The 16,283-nt window shown below is 30.0% G+C and overlaps 1 protein-coding gene across 5 annotated transcripts in view; it reads left to right on the top strand.

Moving 5' to 3' along the window:
• The first annotated feature begins 3,762 nt into the window (after window positions 1-3,762).
• The window catches only part of LOC119602776 (E3 ubiquitin-protein ligase hyd), a 28,793-nt gene continuing 16,272 nt past the window's right edge, over window positions 3,763-16,283 (top strand). For 4 of the 5 annotated variants that reach the window (XM_037954473.1, XM_037954472.1, XM_037954476.1 and 1 more), the window contains exon 1: window positions 3,763-4,243. In XM_037954473.1, coding sequence (XP_037810401.1) covers window positions 4,182-4,243 — 62 coding nt within the window. In that variant the 5' untranslated portion in view covers window positions 3,763-4,181. The remainder of the gene's footprint in view (window positions 4,244-16,283) is intronic. The other variant, XM_037954471.1, reaches the window with a different exon arrangement.

The following is a 16,283-nucleotide window of genomic DNA, read 5'->3' on the forward strand; positions in this document are numbered from 1 at the left end:
AATTATATACAATGTCTCTCATAAGTATTCGAATTTAATGTATTATGAAAACAGACATCATTTTATAATAGATTTTGTGGGAAAAATAAATAAATTTGTTATGTTGTCCAGACAGTTCTTAAATTTTATATCACACTTTAAAAATTAAAAACAAGTAAGAAAGTATAGTCGGGCGTGGCCGACCATATGATACCCTACACCAGTTATGAATATTAAATGTGATTTATTTTTCATAATAAAGCATTTATCTTCAATATTCCCTTGTTCCGATACATTTAAGCAATTTATGGATGAAAAACTAATATTCTGAAAGAGGCTTTATATGGGGGCTAGGGGCAAATATGGACCAAGCCCGATAAAATTTTGTGAATATATTTATATTTACATAATATTTTATTGTGCTGAATTTCATCGCGATATTTGTTATTTATAAGTTAATTTGGGACATTCAAGTAATTTTCTGAAGGGGACTTTGTATGGGAGCTAGGGTCAAAGGGGGCCCGATCTTTATGAAATTTGGCAGGGTCATCAAGACTTCTTTAAAATTTAGTTGTGCCGTATTTTATCGATATATCTGTATATTTAATATAATTATGAGCTCAGAAGCCCTTTTCGGGGGGTTCTGTTCTATGGGGGCTAGGTGAAATAATGGACCGATTTTAACCATTTTCAATAGGCTTCGTCCTTGGGTCAAATAAAACGTGCGTGCCAAATTTATCCAATTATCTTCAAAATTCCGACCTGTACCTTGCGCACAAGGTTTACATGGACAGCCAGCCAGCCAGACGGACGGACGGACATACCTTAATCGACTCAGCAAACGATTCTAAGCCGATTGGTATACTTTAGGGTGGGTCTAGGACGAATATTTTTGTATGTTACAAACATCAGCACAAATCCAATATACCCTCCCCACTAAAGTGGTGTAGGGTATAAAAAATAATTTACTTAAACTAATTTAACTTTAAAAAAAAAAAAAAAAAAAAAAATAGCTTCACAAAAGTATTCGAATTTTTTGTATAAATCATATTTAGATTAGCATTATGAAGTAAAAATAAATAATTAAAATTAAATTAATGTTTTGTATAGTAGCCTTTGTTTTTAAAAACAACTTCTAAGCGTCGTGGGACCGTTTCTACCAATTTATGGAATAGTTCTGGCGTTATTATGTCCCATTCTTCATGCAAAGCAACCGTATGGTGGTTTTGGAGGATAATGAGTGATTTAAAAGTTGTTCTTGTAAATATAACCACAAATTTTCAATGGAGTTTAAGTCCAGACATTAACTCCATTGAAAATTTGATGAAAGAAGATACTTAGTGTTGTAAATGATCAACATTTTTACGTACCAGGTCGTGTATTTTGGGTCGTTTTTCTGTTGAAAAATAAATTGAATGGGTTGTAGCCCCATTTTGGTGGTACTAGCATGCAAATTCTGCTCTAAAATTGACAAGTGGACCTTCTAGTCTATAATTACAATAATAAATTTAAGCAGTCCAACACCGTGGACGGACACAGAACCCCAAAATATGGCAGAGCAACTTGGGTACTTTACAGTTGGTTTTAAGTTAGATAATTCCAAGGCATCTCCAAGCTTTTGCCATATCATTTGACGATCATCTGAGCCAAAAATATTATATTTGTTCTAATCGTCGAAGATAACCTCCTTCCAGAATCCAATATTCTTACTTATGGGTCTATTTGCAGAGTCAAGACACTTAACATCGATTAACTTCGATATGAGCGGCTTCCACCTTGGTACTTGATCATGCAAATTATTGCTCCCGAGTACTTTGCGCACAATTTCGACACTAATTTTTATTCACAGTCCTGAGTTCGTTGTTAATTTTTGGAACTGGTAGATGAAGGTTCCTTCGGTATTTCATCAGTATTTCTCTGTCGTCCTGTATTGACAGCAGTTTTGGACGACTTGATAATGGTAAATACTCGATGGAATTCTTTGTTCCATGACAAAATATATTGTCGATGGGAATCTATCAAACATTTCCTACATGTATTTAATTGATCGGCCTTGATTATACAGATATAAATTAATTTATTAATTTGAATTGATCAACTCTTTTTCTTTGAACAGTTTAAGCGCTTACACAGGAAGTATTTACAACATAATTATGCAAATTTCCAAAAAATATAATGTTAAATATTCCATATAACCACTACCTGCATAATGGGTTAATGAATGGGCAAAAAAACACGTGTTTAAGGATTCTAAAAAAGTTCTTAGAAAAAATTCGAATATTTTTGCGCAGTACCTGAAACGACCCTTTTTGGTTTTTTTTTCCATTTTCTTGAAACCATTAATGAGTTGTTATTACTTTTTTTCTTGTATTTCGTAAAAATAATATAAATTAATAAAATTTCATTAACAATTTTTAAATACTAATTTTTTTTAAAGTAGCATGATAAAATAACACAGTAATTCATAAAAAATAATAAATTCGAATATTTATGTGAGACACTGTATATGAAAATAGTTTTCATCAGACGTTGATCAGAATAGCCAGGCCATTTTCTTATACTTGGTCAGACTTTTGTACGGACTGTCGGACATTTTATCAGACATTTATCCGACATCTACAAGACTTTCTTATATTTGATCAGACTTTCATACGAAATGTCGAAAGAATGTCAGACATGGTATCAGACATTTGTCCGATTTCAATCATATTTGTCGAAAATTCATTTCCCAGGAATTTACATCAAATTTCGTACCGAATACTGACCGATAACTCTGCACCTTTTTCCAAATTTCGTCAGACAAAGAGTTCTGAATTCCGAGCAACCTTTCATACGATTTTCGTAACGCTTGTCGGTACGAATTCGGCAAAAATTGTTTAGTGGGTTGATACGAAATTCCCCATATGTATATGTTTGTTCGTTTCATTGTTTTGTGTATTTTGTATTTTTTTTGTTTATCGTTCTTGCTGTTGTTGTTTGTTTTGCTATCGCTAATGTAATGTAGAGTTGGGAAAAATTAAATAAATTGAAATTTTATAAAATTAATTTTTTTTCAAACACACTATGGTGAAGGGTTTATAAGATTCGTCAAAGGCGAAACGTTTGTGCTTGTTTTATGTTTATAAACTAAAATCAATCCTCTGGCAAAAATGAAAAAGTACATACATACATATGTATCTCAAAATCTGCAAAGATCATGTTTTAGCATTTTTGAAATCTTCGTACTTAACTCTAAATTGATACAATAATTTTTCATAAATATCGGATCAAAACTTTTGAAGATATAGAAATTTTTAAATGTATTTTACTATAAATTTGTACTGTATTTTACAGTGTTCTCCTGAAAAGTACAAGAAATTATTCTGATATTTTTTAGTAATTTTGCAATGACAGAGAATATGGGTTTAAAAAGATTTCCGTGCAAAAAAATCCCTTTCCTTTTTTCCACAGTAGTGGATCCATCCAAAGTGATTAGTAAAACTTTTCAATTTATTAAATTGTAATGTTATAGCGGATAAATCTATGAATTCCTAAATCTCATTGTTTAAATTTTTAAATATCCAAAATGAAAATACATATTATATGGAGCTTTCGATGCAGTCTTGACGTCCGTGCTTTTAGCTGTGTTTATTGTTTTTTAAAATCGCTGTTATAAGTAGGCGATGGCAACACAGGAAAAATCGCTAGAAATATCTTTTTCCCACGAAATTGGTTGTAAAATCGTTAAGATTGACGAGTAAATGGTCGAATTGTCATCACTACAAAAGATTGAATGCGAAACAGAGAACTTCGCCGGTTCCGTTGATAGATTATTAAGTCTAGCTGCCAATGGATATTAAAATTGACGTTAACGAAAATCTTTTTTAACAAGTCGGATTGAAAATAATCGCAAGTTTTATAAAACTTTCTTGAACATTTTTTCGAAATTCTACAATCAAAAATATTTTTTTTAATTTGTGCAAATTTTTTAGCTATTTATTTCTGATATTATGTCGCCGCTGTCGTTTATAAAGTGAACAGTCGGCGTTGTAAAATTTCGTCTGCACAGATCTCTATTACGAATCGCTCGTGTTTTCTTCATACATTTCCTGGTGTTAAAACTTCGAAGAACATATTTTTCTTAAATGAAAATTTTGGAAAAAAGTGGAATGTAAATCAATGATATTGCTTTCAGTTTCAACTAATTAATTAATATCGTAAAGATGGCATCAATGCAGTTTGTTTTACAACCACTACCAGGAACGGATGAGCAATTTATTGACAGGTGAGAATAAAAATATGGACATATTTCCATGTTTATATTTTAGTGGACACATCCACCAAAGTCGTGGAAAATATGAAAATCTCTATTCTGTAAATATATTCATATATTTTATATAATTAGTAAAACTAATAAATTAATCTATGTAAACTATATTATATGAATACATAAATGCTGTATATACATACATATGTATGTATGTACATACATACGTCTGAAAATCGTTAGTTTATTCTGGTAGAAGAGGAATTTGCATATCATATTTGTTTGTGTAAATGATTATTTTCTTCACATTCTGCTATAGTCTGTATAGTCTTTACTCTTCAATAGGTAATGCGTTTATTGCATTTAAATTATAGAAAAATTAAAATTTTGTTTGCAAATATTCAAGCAGTTAGTAATTCTTTTTGTACATAATAGAACATTATGTTTTCGTTTTTACTTTTCCGTGCAACGTTTTGATGAATCAATAGAATATTGCTGCATTTTTGTTTGCTATCGAATTTTGCAGAATGTTCTTAAATGTACCATTTTAATTCGAATTATTTTCGCCATTTTAATAAAAATATTTTAATTAAATTTATTTATGTGCAGGATTTTTAAAGTTTATCTATAACAAAGACAAAATGTCCACAATTTGGTACATATTTGGAGTATTTAAAAAAAATTTAAGATATATGAAAATATTCTGCATAATAGACATACATTTTTATTTATTTCCAGTGCAATTGTCTGCACGACTATCCCAAATATTGCTATAAACATAAAAGAACCGCATGATTAATATACTTTTCGCTAAGTATTTTATTTGTTATAAATATTGATCTCTGAACAAGCTTCTATTTCAACAATTCATTAGAGCCGAATAGAGATTTTCTAAACTAATTTCCTTCCAGTAATGACCATTTAAAAAAAAGACATGGACAATTCATTCGAATTTAACCGCCGAAAACATGTAAAGTGAATAAAATTTGTAATAACATTTTTTCAAATAAACTTTTATTATAAACTTTTTAGTTTTCAAAATACATAATAGCAAAATTTATCAATACTTTAAAATTTAAATTTAATCACTATCGCACTATCATTTAGTTTCAGACATAATTCCTCTTACCATGTTATAAAACACAAGATTTATTAAAATGTTTTCAAATTACTAGGACATGACTTTTCCCAACAAAATTTTTTGGAACATTTAAAATTCATAAAGATATTATAACTACACTAGCCTTAAGCCTGTCTCTGCCAGGCAAGAAAAATAAAAAATGTATTTACAAAATCAAAGGGTAATAAATGAAAATAGAATACAAATAATCTCAATAATTATTAACGAAATAGAACAGACATTTATAAGTTCAAATTTTGTTTAATATATTTTGTTTTAATAGCCCAACAAAATTAGTCGAAAAAAATTAGCAAACTGGGGAAATTTATATAGATAACTTTATGAAACAAAGAGGACTTCGTCTTGGGGTCTCAATTAAGGAGCGAAAAGTCACCATTAATCTCATGTATGCTAAGCGAGGTATTAGGGGTCAAAAGTTACAAAAACCATTTATTTTGCTTATTGTGATTTCCACGATTTCAATACTACATTTCTGTTGACAATTAAATTTTCCGTATTTTAGTTAAAGACTATCTTTGCATAGGTATAATTAGTTATTTTCAACCTATAGTACATTATTTTTCCATTTCACTAAAATTTTCAAATCTTAATATAGATCGCATTAATAACAATTTTTTCATAATTTTTGCGTTATTTATAAACTGTTAATATATGCTTATACGCTGTTATATGTTTTATTTCAGAATCACTCTATAGTCATAGTGCAATGTCTGTCTATCCATAACATCAGATATTGTCACAGGTCATAAATATGAATAAAACTTGAAAAAATTGGTGGTCACAATCTACATATCGTCAACTAAATCATAAACGGCCCTATCTAACATTTTTAAAATTTTATCAACGCGCTTTATTTGTAGTAAATAAACAAATTGTTTAATAGTAAAACCTACCAGTTGTTACGATAGTCGACAGAGGCGTATATAAAATGGATAAATTGGACTTTTTACCTTTAATATTTAAATGTTTTATTTTTTGTCAATAAAATAGCTAATTATGTTTTGATGCAATACATTAGAATCAACACATGGTATACATGGTTTAATATTGAAAACAAAATAAGCCGCTGTCTATATTAGCGCTTTAGAAGCCTATTTCTGATTTCAAAGAAATAGTTCCCTAACTTTATAGGTTATGTCCACAATATTTTTTTCAAATTATATTCATATTTATGACCTATGCATTATGGGCCAGAGTAATGCACAATTATTTTATAATTTATCAACAGTATTAATTGTGTAACTGAGTGCCATTGTTGTCTCGTCCCTAATAAAGAGTTTCGCCTTTTTGATCAGATTCGCATCAATTGAATTTGCCCGCATAATCAAGCTAGAGACTAATAAGTATAGCCTTCTTTCACTTCCCAGGTCCCTTTTTTTTACATTTACCTCTCCGCCCTAACAGCGGATATCAAAAATCCAGTTCAGTGTTCATCTTCTCCTTGACAGCATGCATGTCAATTTTCATATTTCTAGGTCATTGAAAGCCTTCTAAATTATTTAAAATGTAAAAAACAAATTTTCCACGCCTATTTTTCCTGTTAATTCTCCGTCCATAGTGCAAAAATTTTAATTCTAAATGTTTTAAGGTAAGCTCCAACGTCAATTGGCCATAATTGCCAATGATTGACAATTATTAACTTCATTGGTTTTTAGAGGACATCAAAATTAGCTGAAAGGTAAAAAAACAGGCGTTGCTCCATTCTTAAGACTATATGCAAGGCAATTTTTAGCTTCATATGTCTTTACGGGCCTTTAATATAAGCTGAAATGTTAAAAATAGAAAAAAATAGGACTTCAAAAAGCTCTGTATAGACAAAAACGTGTTTAAAAAAAGGTATTTTTAAATAATTTTTTTAAAATTTTAGTTTTGTTTTTAAAAAATATATTCAATCTGGGATATCGTTTGAAAGTGGTTATAAAGCCGCATCCAATGATGTATTAATCATAAATAGCCGTCTGCTCATAATTTCCATATTCCAAAATATTTAAATTTTTAGGTTATTCATTAATAGAAATAAAATTTGTGTACACTTTTGCACACCACTCGACGCGGCTTCAAAAAACCTTTCAAATGATACCACAAATTGTATATTTTGCTTAAGAAAAAACTGTAAAATTTAAAAAAAATAACTAAAAAGGGACTTATTTGTAATCGGTCCAGCTCACGAACGGCCATCGATAGACTAAAAATATTTTAGGAACCATCGTAAAACAAAGCAAAGATTTTTTGAAACTGGGTAAAATTTTGAATTGAACATGAAAAATTGTGTCCCTCATAGGATATTTTCTTGAAAACTGTCCAGCTCACAAACGGACAACACTAAACCCAAAATATTATGGGTAACATCATATTACATAACAGCGAATATTTTGAGGGGGGTAACTCAATCAGCATTTTTTGTGAGTCGGTCTAATGTATATAGATGAAAGAATTTTGTAAATTTTTATCTTTTACAATTTGGTCTCGTTTATGCCAGTACAATTCTTTGAATTTTAAGTGCATATAGATCTTTAAAATAAAAAAATAAAGGCCAAACATAGGACCGGTAAGTCGAGCTGCCTTATTTTCGTAGAAATACTAGTCTCTATCTGTTACAAATTTGATGACAATCTGGAAACTACACATACAAATTTTCAGGAACTACCAAAATAAATATGATTTTTTTGTTTCCACAATAAAAAAATTTGGAGTCGTCAGATAGAAAATGAGTGTTGCGGCCCTGTGTTCCGCTAAGAATTAAAGGACTAAATATAAAAATATATAACAAATTGAGGAGTAATATAAAAATTCCGTCTTTGATAACAAACGTATGTGCATATGTATGTATATACCCAAAGGACAAAAAAGTTTTAACATTGCCCAGCAGTCCGACAAGAACTCAATACATAATTTTCACCATTGTATAAACACCTGTTTGACTCTCACTTATTTATACATATGTATTGGGTTATTAGTCCCGAATGCATTCGTTATAATGCAGAGTGAATCCAGTCGTTACTTAAACATTACAAGTTATTTCAAGGCAGTCGTCACTTTACTTCTCTTAAGCAGTCTAGAGATGGGGACATTTGCAACTTTTTAATAAAACTCTTAGGAAATTGTCCATTTGTAATCAACAAATGTTGTTAATGTCTCCAAGGAGTCAATTGACTTCCTCCTTGGATAAGCCTATGTTAAAATAACTGATCACCTAACCAATTCTGTAGTTAGTGGAAACTCGAAAGCAGATGTGATTGATAGTTCCCGACTAACACCTCTAAATGTGGGGTCTAAAAAACCTACGAATACATAACTAAATAATCAGTAAAAAGAACAGATTCATCATCATTCCTTCACGTTCGAAGAAATTATTGTTTGGTTGTGTCAACCTTTTACAAGTAATTTAACAAAAATATGCAGATGTAAGCCTTAATAATGCTATCAATTCTTGTAATGATTGACCCTAGCCCCAATACAAAATCCCGTCGGAAAACGAATTGACCACCCATAATTCACTTGTTACCAATATGTCTTTTAAATAAACAAAATTCCTGTCAAGAAATTTTGTGAGTATCAGTTCACCTTAGCCCCCATATAAAAACCTTTTTAGAAAATAATTTCATCGATAAATTACTTGAATCTATCGGAATTTAGTAAAATTGATAAATTGAGGGAATAATGGACTGTGATTATCCCATAATTATACTTAATAATGCTATGCTAAATGGAAATAATACTTTTTAAAGAGATTCCATACTTTTGTGAACTCAAAAGTGTATTTTTTAGCATGACTCCATATTTCTCGCTCCGAAAAGAATATTATCTTTTCTAAAATATTCATTTTATACAGTTTAACAACTGCGAGTCGAATTAGGAGGCTTCAGCTGGTAATCAATCGACTTTAGTGGGGAAGGTATATTGGGTTTGTGCTGATGTTTGTAACGTACAATAATATTGCTCCTATACCTTAAAGTATACCAATCGGCTTAGAATCATTTTCTGAGTCGATTTTTTGAAGATAATTCATTGAAATTTGGTACATGATGTTCTATTGTCCCAGGGACGAAGAAGATCATGAAAATGGTTAAGATCGGTCTATTATTTCACCTAGCCCCCATACAACTGAACCCCCGAATAGGGCTTGTAAACATTGTAATCAGGCTACAGGTCTCAATTTTAAAGATAATTCAATGAAATTTGGCACATGATCTTCTATGGTACCGGAGACGAAGCCTATTGAAAATAGTTAACATCGGTCCGTTATTTCACCTAGCCCCCATACAACTGAACCCGCGGAATAGGTATCTCGACAAAAAGCTGCAATATCAAGTTCCATACTAGCCTTGATGACCCTCATTTGGCCCTAGCCCCTATACAAAGCCTCCTTCAAAATTTTACTTAAATGTCCACAATTTTGTTCAACAATAAATGGCTTAAGTATAATTCAAGGCAAGGTACAATTCAACTTAAATGCTTTATTATGAAAAATAAATCACATTTTATTTTTTACAGGTGTAGGGTATTATATGGTCGGCCTCGCCCAACTATAATTTCTTACTTGTTAGATATGTTTTTTGCTTAATTTAAGAGATCAAGTATCCGGTTATGCAACGCAATATTTATACTAATCATCAAGGCAAGGATTTTCATGCACTAAAAATGAAAAATATGCGTTTATAACATGCGCTATAAAATGGAAAATATGCACTAAAAATGTGGAAAATATGCACCAAAAAAATATTTCCTTGTGAAATTTATTTATTAACACTAATTTTTCTTTTATCGTATTTAAGTAAATATTTGTAGATATTTAGAACTTAAGTTTTTGACAACAAATATGTTGGTTCTTGATGACAGGGTACTGCTTAATGTTAAAATTTAACAGAATCACGATCTAGTGTCAAGTGACCCAACTCAAAAAATTGATTTGGATGAAATTTGCACCAGTACTATGGATAGACACATAAGTCAAGAACTTTATCGGTCAAGTACTGCCGGAGTTAGAGGGGATCAAAGTTTGACATTTTGGTCATACATGGTTTTTTTTTTTCAAATGAGTGTAACTTTTCACCTATTGGTACTGGAAAAATTGTCCAAAGGAGTTTAAATAGATATTTCTTTATTGTTTACATTTTTTTAAATTCAATTATTTTTGTAAATTTTTTTAATTTTAAAAATATGTAATACAAAAAACACAATTTGTGTTCGAAAAATTAAAAAATATGCTATAAAAATGTTAAAAATATGCAAAATATATGCATAACAAAATATGCAAAAATATGCGACAACAAATCGATGCCATTTTGTTGCAAATTCTTTGATTCAAAAAGAAAACTACTTAAAAGTTATTTTGAGTTACTGACTAAGAAAACCTGGATCGGGAAGGAAAAAGGTCTAATTGATATTATTAAGGCATTATAAGTCGAAGAAACCTCTAGAAGAGCACCGAACACTTCTAACAGAAAAGCAGCTCATAAAGTTATATTCCCTGATTAGTTTGTGCGCAGAGCCAAAGCTAATGCTGGGTTGAATAATACCGGTCAAAAAACAAATTTCCCAAGATTTTTCTTGTGGCAAACCATTTGCAGTTGAAAATTGGAAAAAAATTAGCAAACTGCAGATTTTTTTTTAGCCAAAAGAAAATTGGTTCACAGCTTATTCTAGCGTAATTAGTAAAGGGTAAAAGTCACCGAAAATATCGTGTGCGCTAACCGAGATACTGAGGATCAAATTTACAAAAATCTGTTTTAGCGAATATCTTGTTTATTATGTGTCGTACGTTTTAATGTTATTATAATTTATAGAATTGAATTTCCTACATTTTATTTCAAGAATATTTTTGCATATTATTACATAGTTGTTTTCGAGCTATAGTGCATTATTTTTCCATTGCACTAATATTTTCAAATCTTAATATAGATTGTACGGATAACATTTGTCATAAGTTATTAACTTTGACGCTCACACAAAAAATTATGAATCTACCCAGATGCACACTTAATTTTTAAAAAATTTGATTATAAATTTTTATCAAAAATTTTGTTGATATAATAAAACAATAATATTGTTAAAATAATGTTCACAGATTTAAAAAAAATATACTCCGATTTATAGTGCAATAAATATTGAAAAAAAAAAAAAATAATAATAATAATAATAATAATAACTCTAAGTGACGGCTATAGACGTTATTTGCACCTACGAGCGACCGTGCTCGACGTCTATAGCAGTCATTTACGTCAACGCGTTAATAATGGCAAGGAGAAGCTATGTGCCAATTTTCATTTAGCTATGTAAATTCATAATTATACAAAAACAAAATTAATTTTTATTCTTTATTTTTTTATAATAAAAAAATAATAGCCTTTCAGACCGAACAAAATTATGTACTTCCGAGATTTCGATAAAAATCTACTCGAAATGCTTATCAATTCAAATTAAGTTATTTTGCTTAATTTCATTGAAATTAATTGGAAATCATAATAAACATCCCTGTCTTAGTGTAAAAAGTTGCCAAGAACATCGCGTTATCGTAATAATTTTACATTTCATACTTTAAAATCGGTGCCAGAGTGCAAAAGGATCGAGAAATGGCAAACATCGTGTTTCATTTTTTTAATATTATTCACTAGAATGTATGAATTGAGAAAATGACTAAAAACATGTATAGTTACTCTTACCACGAGTTCCAATTGAACATTTGATGCGATTGAATATCGCAGTATTTAATTCTTTAGACTTATTTTAATTAGTCATTAAATAATGACTTTTATGAAGTTTTTCTTTACATACATAGATACATGAAATAAACCAAATTTGTGAATTGTTTAATAGCGCTTATTAATTATCAGTAATTGTTGAATAAAAGAACTCTATATTCGGCTGTGCGTTATTTATATATTTTTTTTTTAATTTTTAAGAATTTAATTTTATAAAACTTCAGCTTACTTTTTCTATTTTTCTTATAATTTTACATCTGCAACAAAGTAATTGTTATTGTTATAACAAAAATTACTTACTCAAAAATTGATGAATTGAGATCGTTTGTAAATCATTCTTTTTTGGATGTGTTTGCGGTTACTGAAACCTGGCTTAAGCCGGATATTTCTAGTCAGTCTGTTGAGATTCCTGGATTTAGGTTTTGCAGGAATGATCGTTTAGCTACAAGAGGTGGTGGTGTTGGGATCTATATATCTAGTAAGATCAGGTACAAACAAGTTTTTAAAATCTCAGATGTTGGCGTTTGTGAGTCTTTATTTGTTGAATTGTGCTTCAATGATAGTGTTTTTCTTATTGGTGTGGTTTACTTACCACGTGGGGATATTGGATCATTTGAAAGTTTTCATCATAATCTCATTTCTTCTTATTCAAACATTATTGTTGTTGGTGACTTCAACTGTAATATGTTTGACATTGCAAAGTCTTGTGCCTTGCGTTCGCTATGCCATAGATGTAATTTGTCATTAGTTCATAATTCTCGACCCTCGCACTTTGATATTGCGCACGGTTCCACTTCATTAATTGACTTTTGGTTAGTAAGTGATATTTCTTCTGTATATCTCTCTGATCAAATGCTATGCCCATCAATTTCTCATCTTGTCTAATTTCGATTTCTCACAATTCTTTTCTGGCGATGTCGACTACCAATGTTCCTCTATATCTAATCTCACTAATTTGCTCTTTTCTTGTGTTCCTATTGTTAGAAAGAGAATTAGGTATGATGATGTTGATTGGATGAATTCCAGTAATATTAGGCTTGCTCTTTCTCTTCGAGATTTGTCTTATCGTGCGTATTTATCTAATCGTTCTGTTTTGAATTGGAAAACGTTTTGTCGACTTCGCAATAGGGCTAAAAGTGTAATTCGAAAGGCTAAAAGGAAACATTTTTCAAGATTATTCGAGGGGTTGGACTCAGCAGGTTTATGGAGAGTTTTAAGAGGGTCTGGTTGTATTGGTGATAATTTAAGCACATATGAGGGAGATGCTAATCAATTAAATGATTTTTTTGTATCTGTAAATTCAACTACTTCTCACGATTTCGTTGAATTTGGTGATTTGATTAACTCCTTTTCTTTTCGCTGTGTTAATGAAAGTGAACTGTGTGACGCCTTACTAAAAGTTAATTCGAGGTCAGTTGGGGTTGATAATATACCTATTCGATTTATCAAATTGATTTATCCTTTAATATCAGAACACTTACTTTTTCTAATTAATAATATATTGACTACTTCTAAATTTCCCTTATACTGGAAGATAGCTAGAGTTGTTCCTATTCCAAAGTCTAGAGTTGTTCATGGTCCTGGTGATCTTCGTCCTATCTCAATTCTTCCTGTTTTATCGAAGGTTGTTGAACACATCATGAAAGATCAAATGCTTTCTTTAGTATCTAACGCTATTTATGAAAAACAGTATGCTTATCGTAGGAGTTTTAATACGACTTCCCTACTTTTATCGTTAACTGATTCTATTAGGCAGAATGCTAATGACAACAACTACAGTGTTCTTATTTCTCTTGATCTTTCGAAGGCGTTTGATTCTATAAGCCATTACAGTTTGATATGTAAGCTTAGGGATGAATTTAATTTTTCTGGTTCTGCCTGTAAGCTTATATTTTCTTATTTGTCTAACAGATCACAGTTTGTAGTTTTAAATGGGGTTAGTTCGAGTTTGCGTTTCCTTTCGTCAGGGGTACCTCAAGGATCTGTTTTAGGACCTCTTTTATTCATGTTATATATAAACAGTCTACCCTATTTTGTTAACTCTACAATTTGTGATACTTTTTTATTTGCTGATGATGTTTTTTTGTTATTTAAATGCTCTTTGGATTTTGAAGACGTTTTGGTGAGTAACATTAACTTTGGCTTAGAACGGGTCCTTGAGTGGACCTTGTTTAACTCATTGACTATAAATCCTTCCAAAACCAAAGCCATTATGTTTGGTCCTACTGATCGTTTTTTTGTTGACATTAATTTGTATTGATTTTGTAGATCAACTTAAATGCTTAGGTGTCATTTTGGATTCAAAACTTTCCTTTTCTAATCATATTGATATGTTAAGTTCAAGACTTTTTGGAATTTTTCGCCGGATTTATTCTTTGAATATGTACTTGCCCATGGGCTTTGTTAATGTCACATATTTTTTACGCTTTTGAAGTTTTTATTGGTACATGTTCTATGCAAAAGTTAATCGTATGATTAATATGGTGGTACGTTTTATTTATAATATTCGACGTCGTGACCATATTTCTCAATATTTTATTCGATTTCTTGGCTGCACTTTTGATGAACTTGTTATGTATCGAAATTTAGTCTTGTTTTACAAAGTAATTAAGGTACGTAGACCGTTGCCTTTATATAGTTCCTTTATATTTTTGTGATCTATAAGAAACCCGCAGCTTTATATATCGAGAATATCTTCGAATTTTTTTTTGAAAAATCGTTTCTTATAAGGGTTGCACGTTGGTGTAATCACTTACCTTTTGATTTAAGAATATTTTCGCATTCAAATAATGCTTTTCGACTGAAACTTTTAAGACTCTTTTCAAATCACTGATATTTTACTAATCAATACCTAAATTGGCTCATATACTCTTTTGCTACTGAATTGGACCTTTGTACCTTTTTATATAAGTTTTTTTTTCCTGGCTGGGGAGCCAATTTGATCAATTTGGTAAATTTAATTTTAGCTATTGAATGAATTATAGTAATGTTATTATTTACTGTATTAATATACATAGTTTTAAGTATTCAGGTATTATTGTTACTGCTATGTAATATTTTTATTTTGGCCTCTTAGGCTTATATTACATGTTATGAAAATAAATAAATGAAAAAATGAAAAAAAATAAATACATAAACGGTTTTCACTCTTAGCCCCGTTAACTCCACCTCCGGTTATCGTTTAACCTGTAGAATTCTGTCGGTTAAAATATTATTTGTATGAAAACAGTCAATTTAAGCAACATTCACAATGCTAGCAACAATTTTGTTTTTAATCCATCCAATTTTTCATATATTTTCCTCAACTCAAGTTCTGTGAAAAAGTTAAACATACATGAAATCGTTCATCCTAATTTTTTTAAAAATTGGTCCATGATTTGATATACCCATAAACTTGGATATATAACTAAAATTTCGCCATACTGATAATACAAACACACAAAAAAACTTTAAAATGTACAACTACTGACCCTTCTGATGATAATACAATAATCGGTCATAACGCCCATATAAAGCCGATATCCGAAAATCACTTTTTTTCCATACATTTCTTAAAAATATCATTTGTTGAATTTCTGTGCTTTTTCTTCGACTTATCAACTAAAAAATCACAACTATCACCTAATTGAATAAATTGCATAAATATCACATCTTTTTAAATAACAATATTTCACAATTCGAAGGTTGCACTTGAGAAAATTTATGTAATGTGACGTGACGTGACAGACTTTGAAATTCTATAAAAAATAACCCCGCTTAGAATTATTTTTTTTCTTTTAAATTGAGTTCTATATACTAAACTTGATTTAGATTCAAAGTTTTGAATACTTCTGAATGCCAACTAAAAAGTTATCGGGATAAATCCTGTTTCAACGTGACGAACGTGACATTTAAAAGTCTATGAAAGAAAACCGAAAATTTGCCTTTTAAGGATCTTTATCTTTTTATATTTGTATGTTTTAAGATAACTATTATTCCAACAAATATTTTCCGATAAAAGTCCATTTAAATATTAGCCTTTAAAATAATAAAAACTATTAAAAGCAAATGCTACTAAAGGTGCAAAAATATGCCTGAAATATTATTGTAACTTTTAATTCCGATTTCTCATCATAGTGGTTAAGAAAAGCTTTGGGGTCTTTAATTTAATAAAATTTGAATCTTTTTCTATAATAATAGAAGTTGAAATTTTATTTTTGATGACTTTTAGTTTTTG

Source organism: Lucilia sericata, unplaced genomic scaffold (genome assembly GCF_015586225.1).
Source record: "Lucilia sericata isolate MDLA Ls3-8-SP2 unplaced genomic scaffold, ASM1558622v1 Contig000252F_arrow, whole genome shotgun sequence".
Taxonomy (NCBI): domain Eukaryota; kingdom Metazoa; phylum Arthropoda; class Insecta; order Diptera; family Calliphoridae; genus Lucilia; species Lucilia sericata.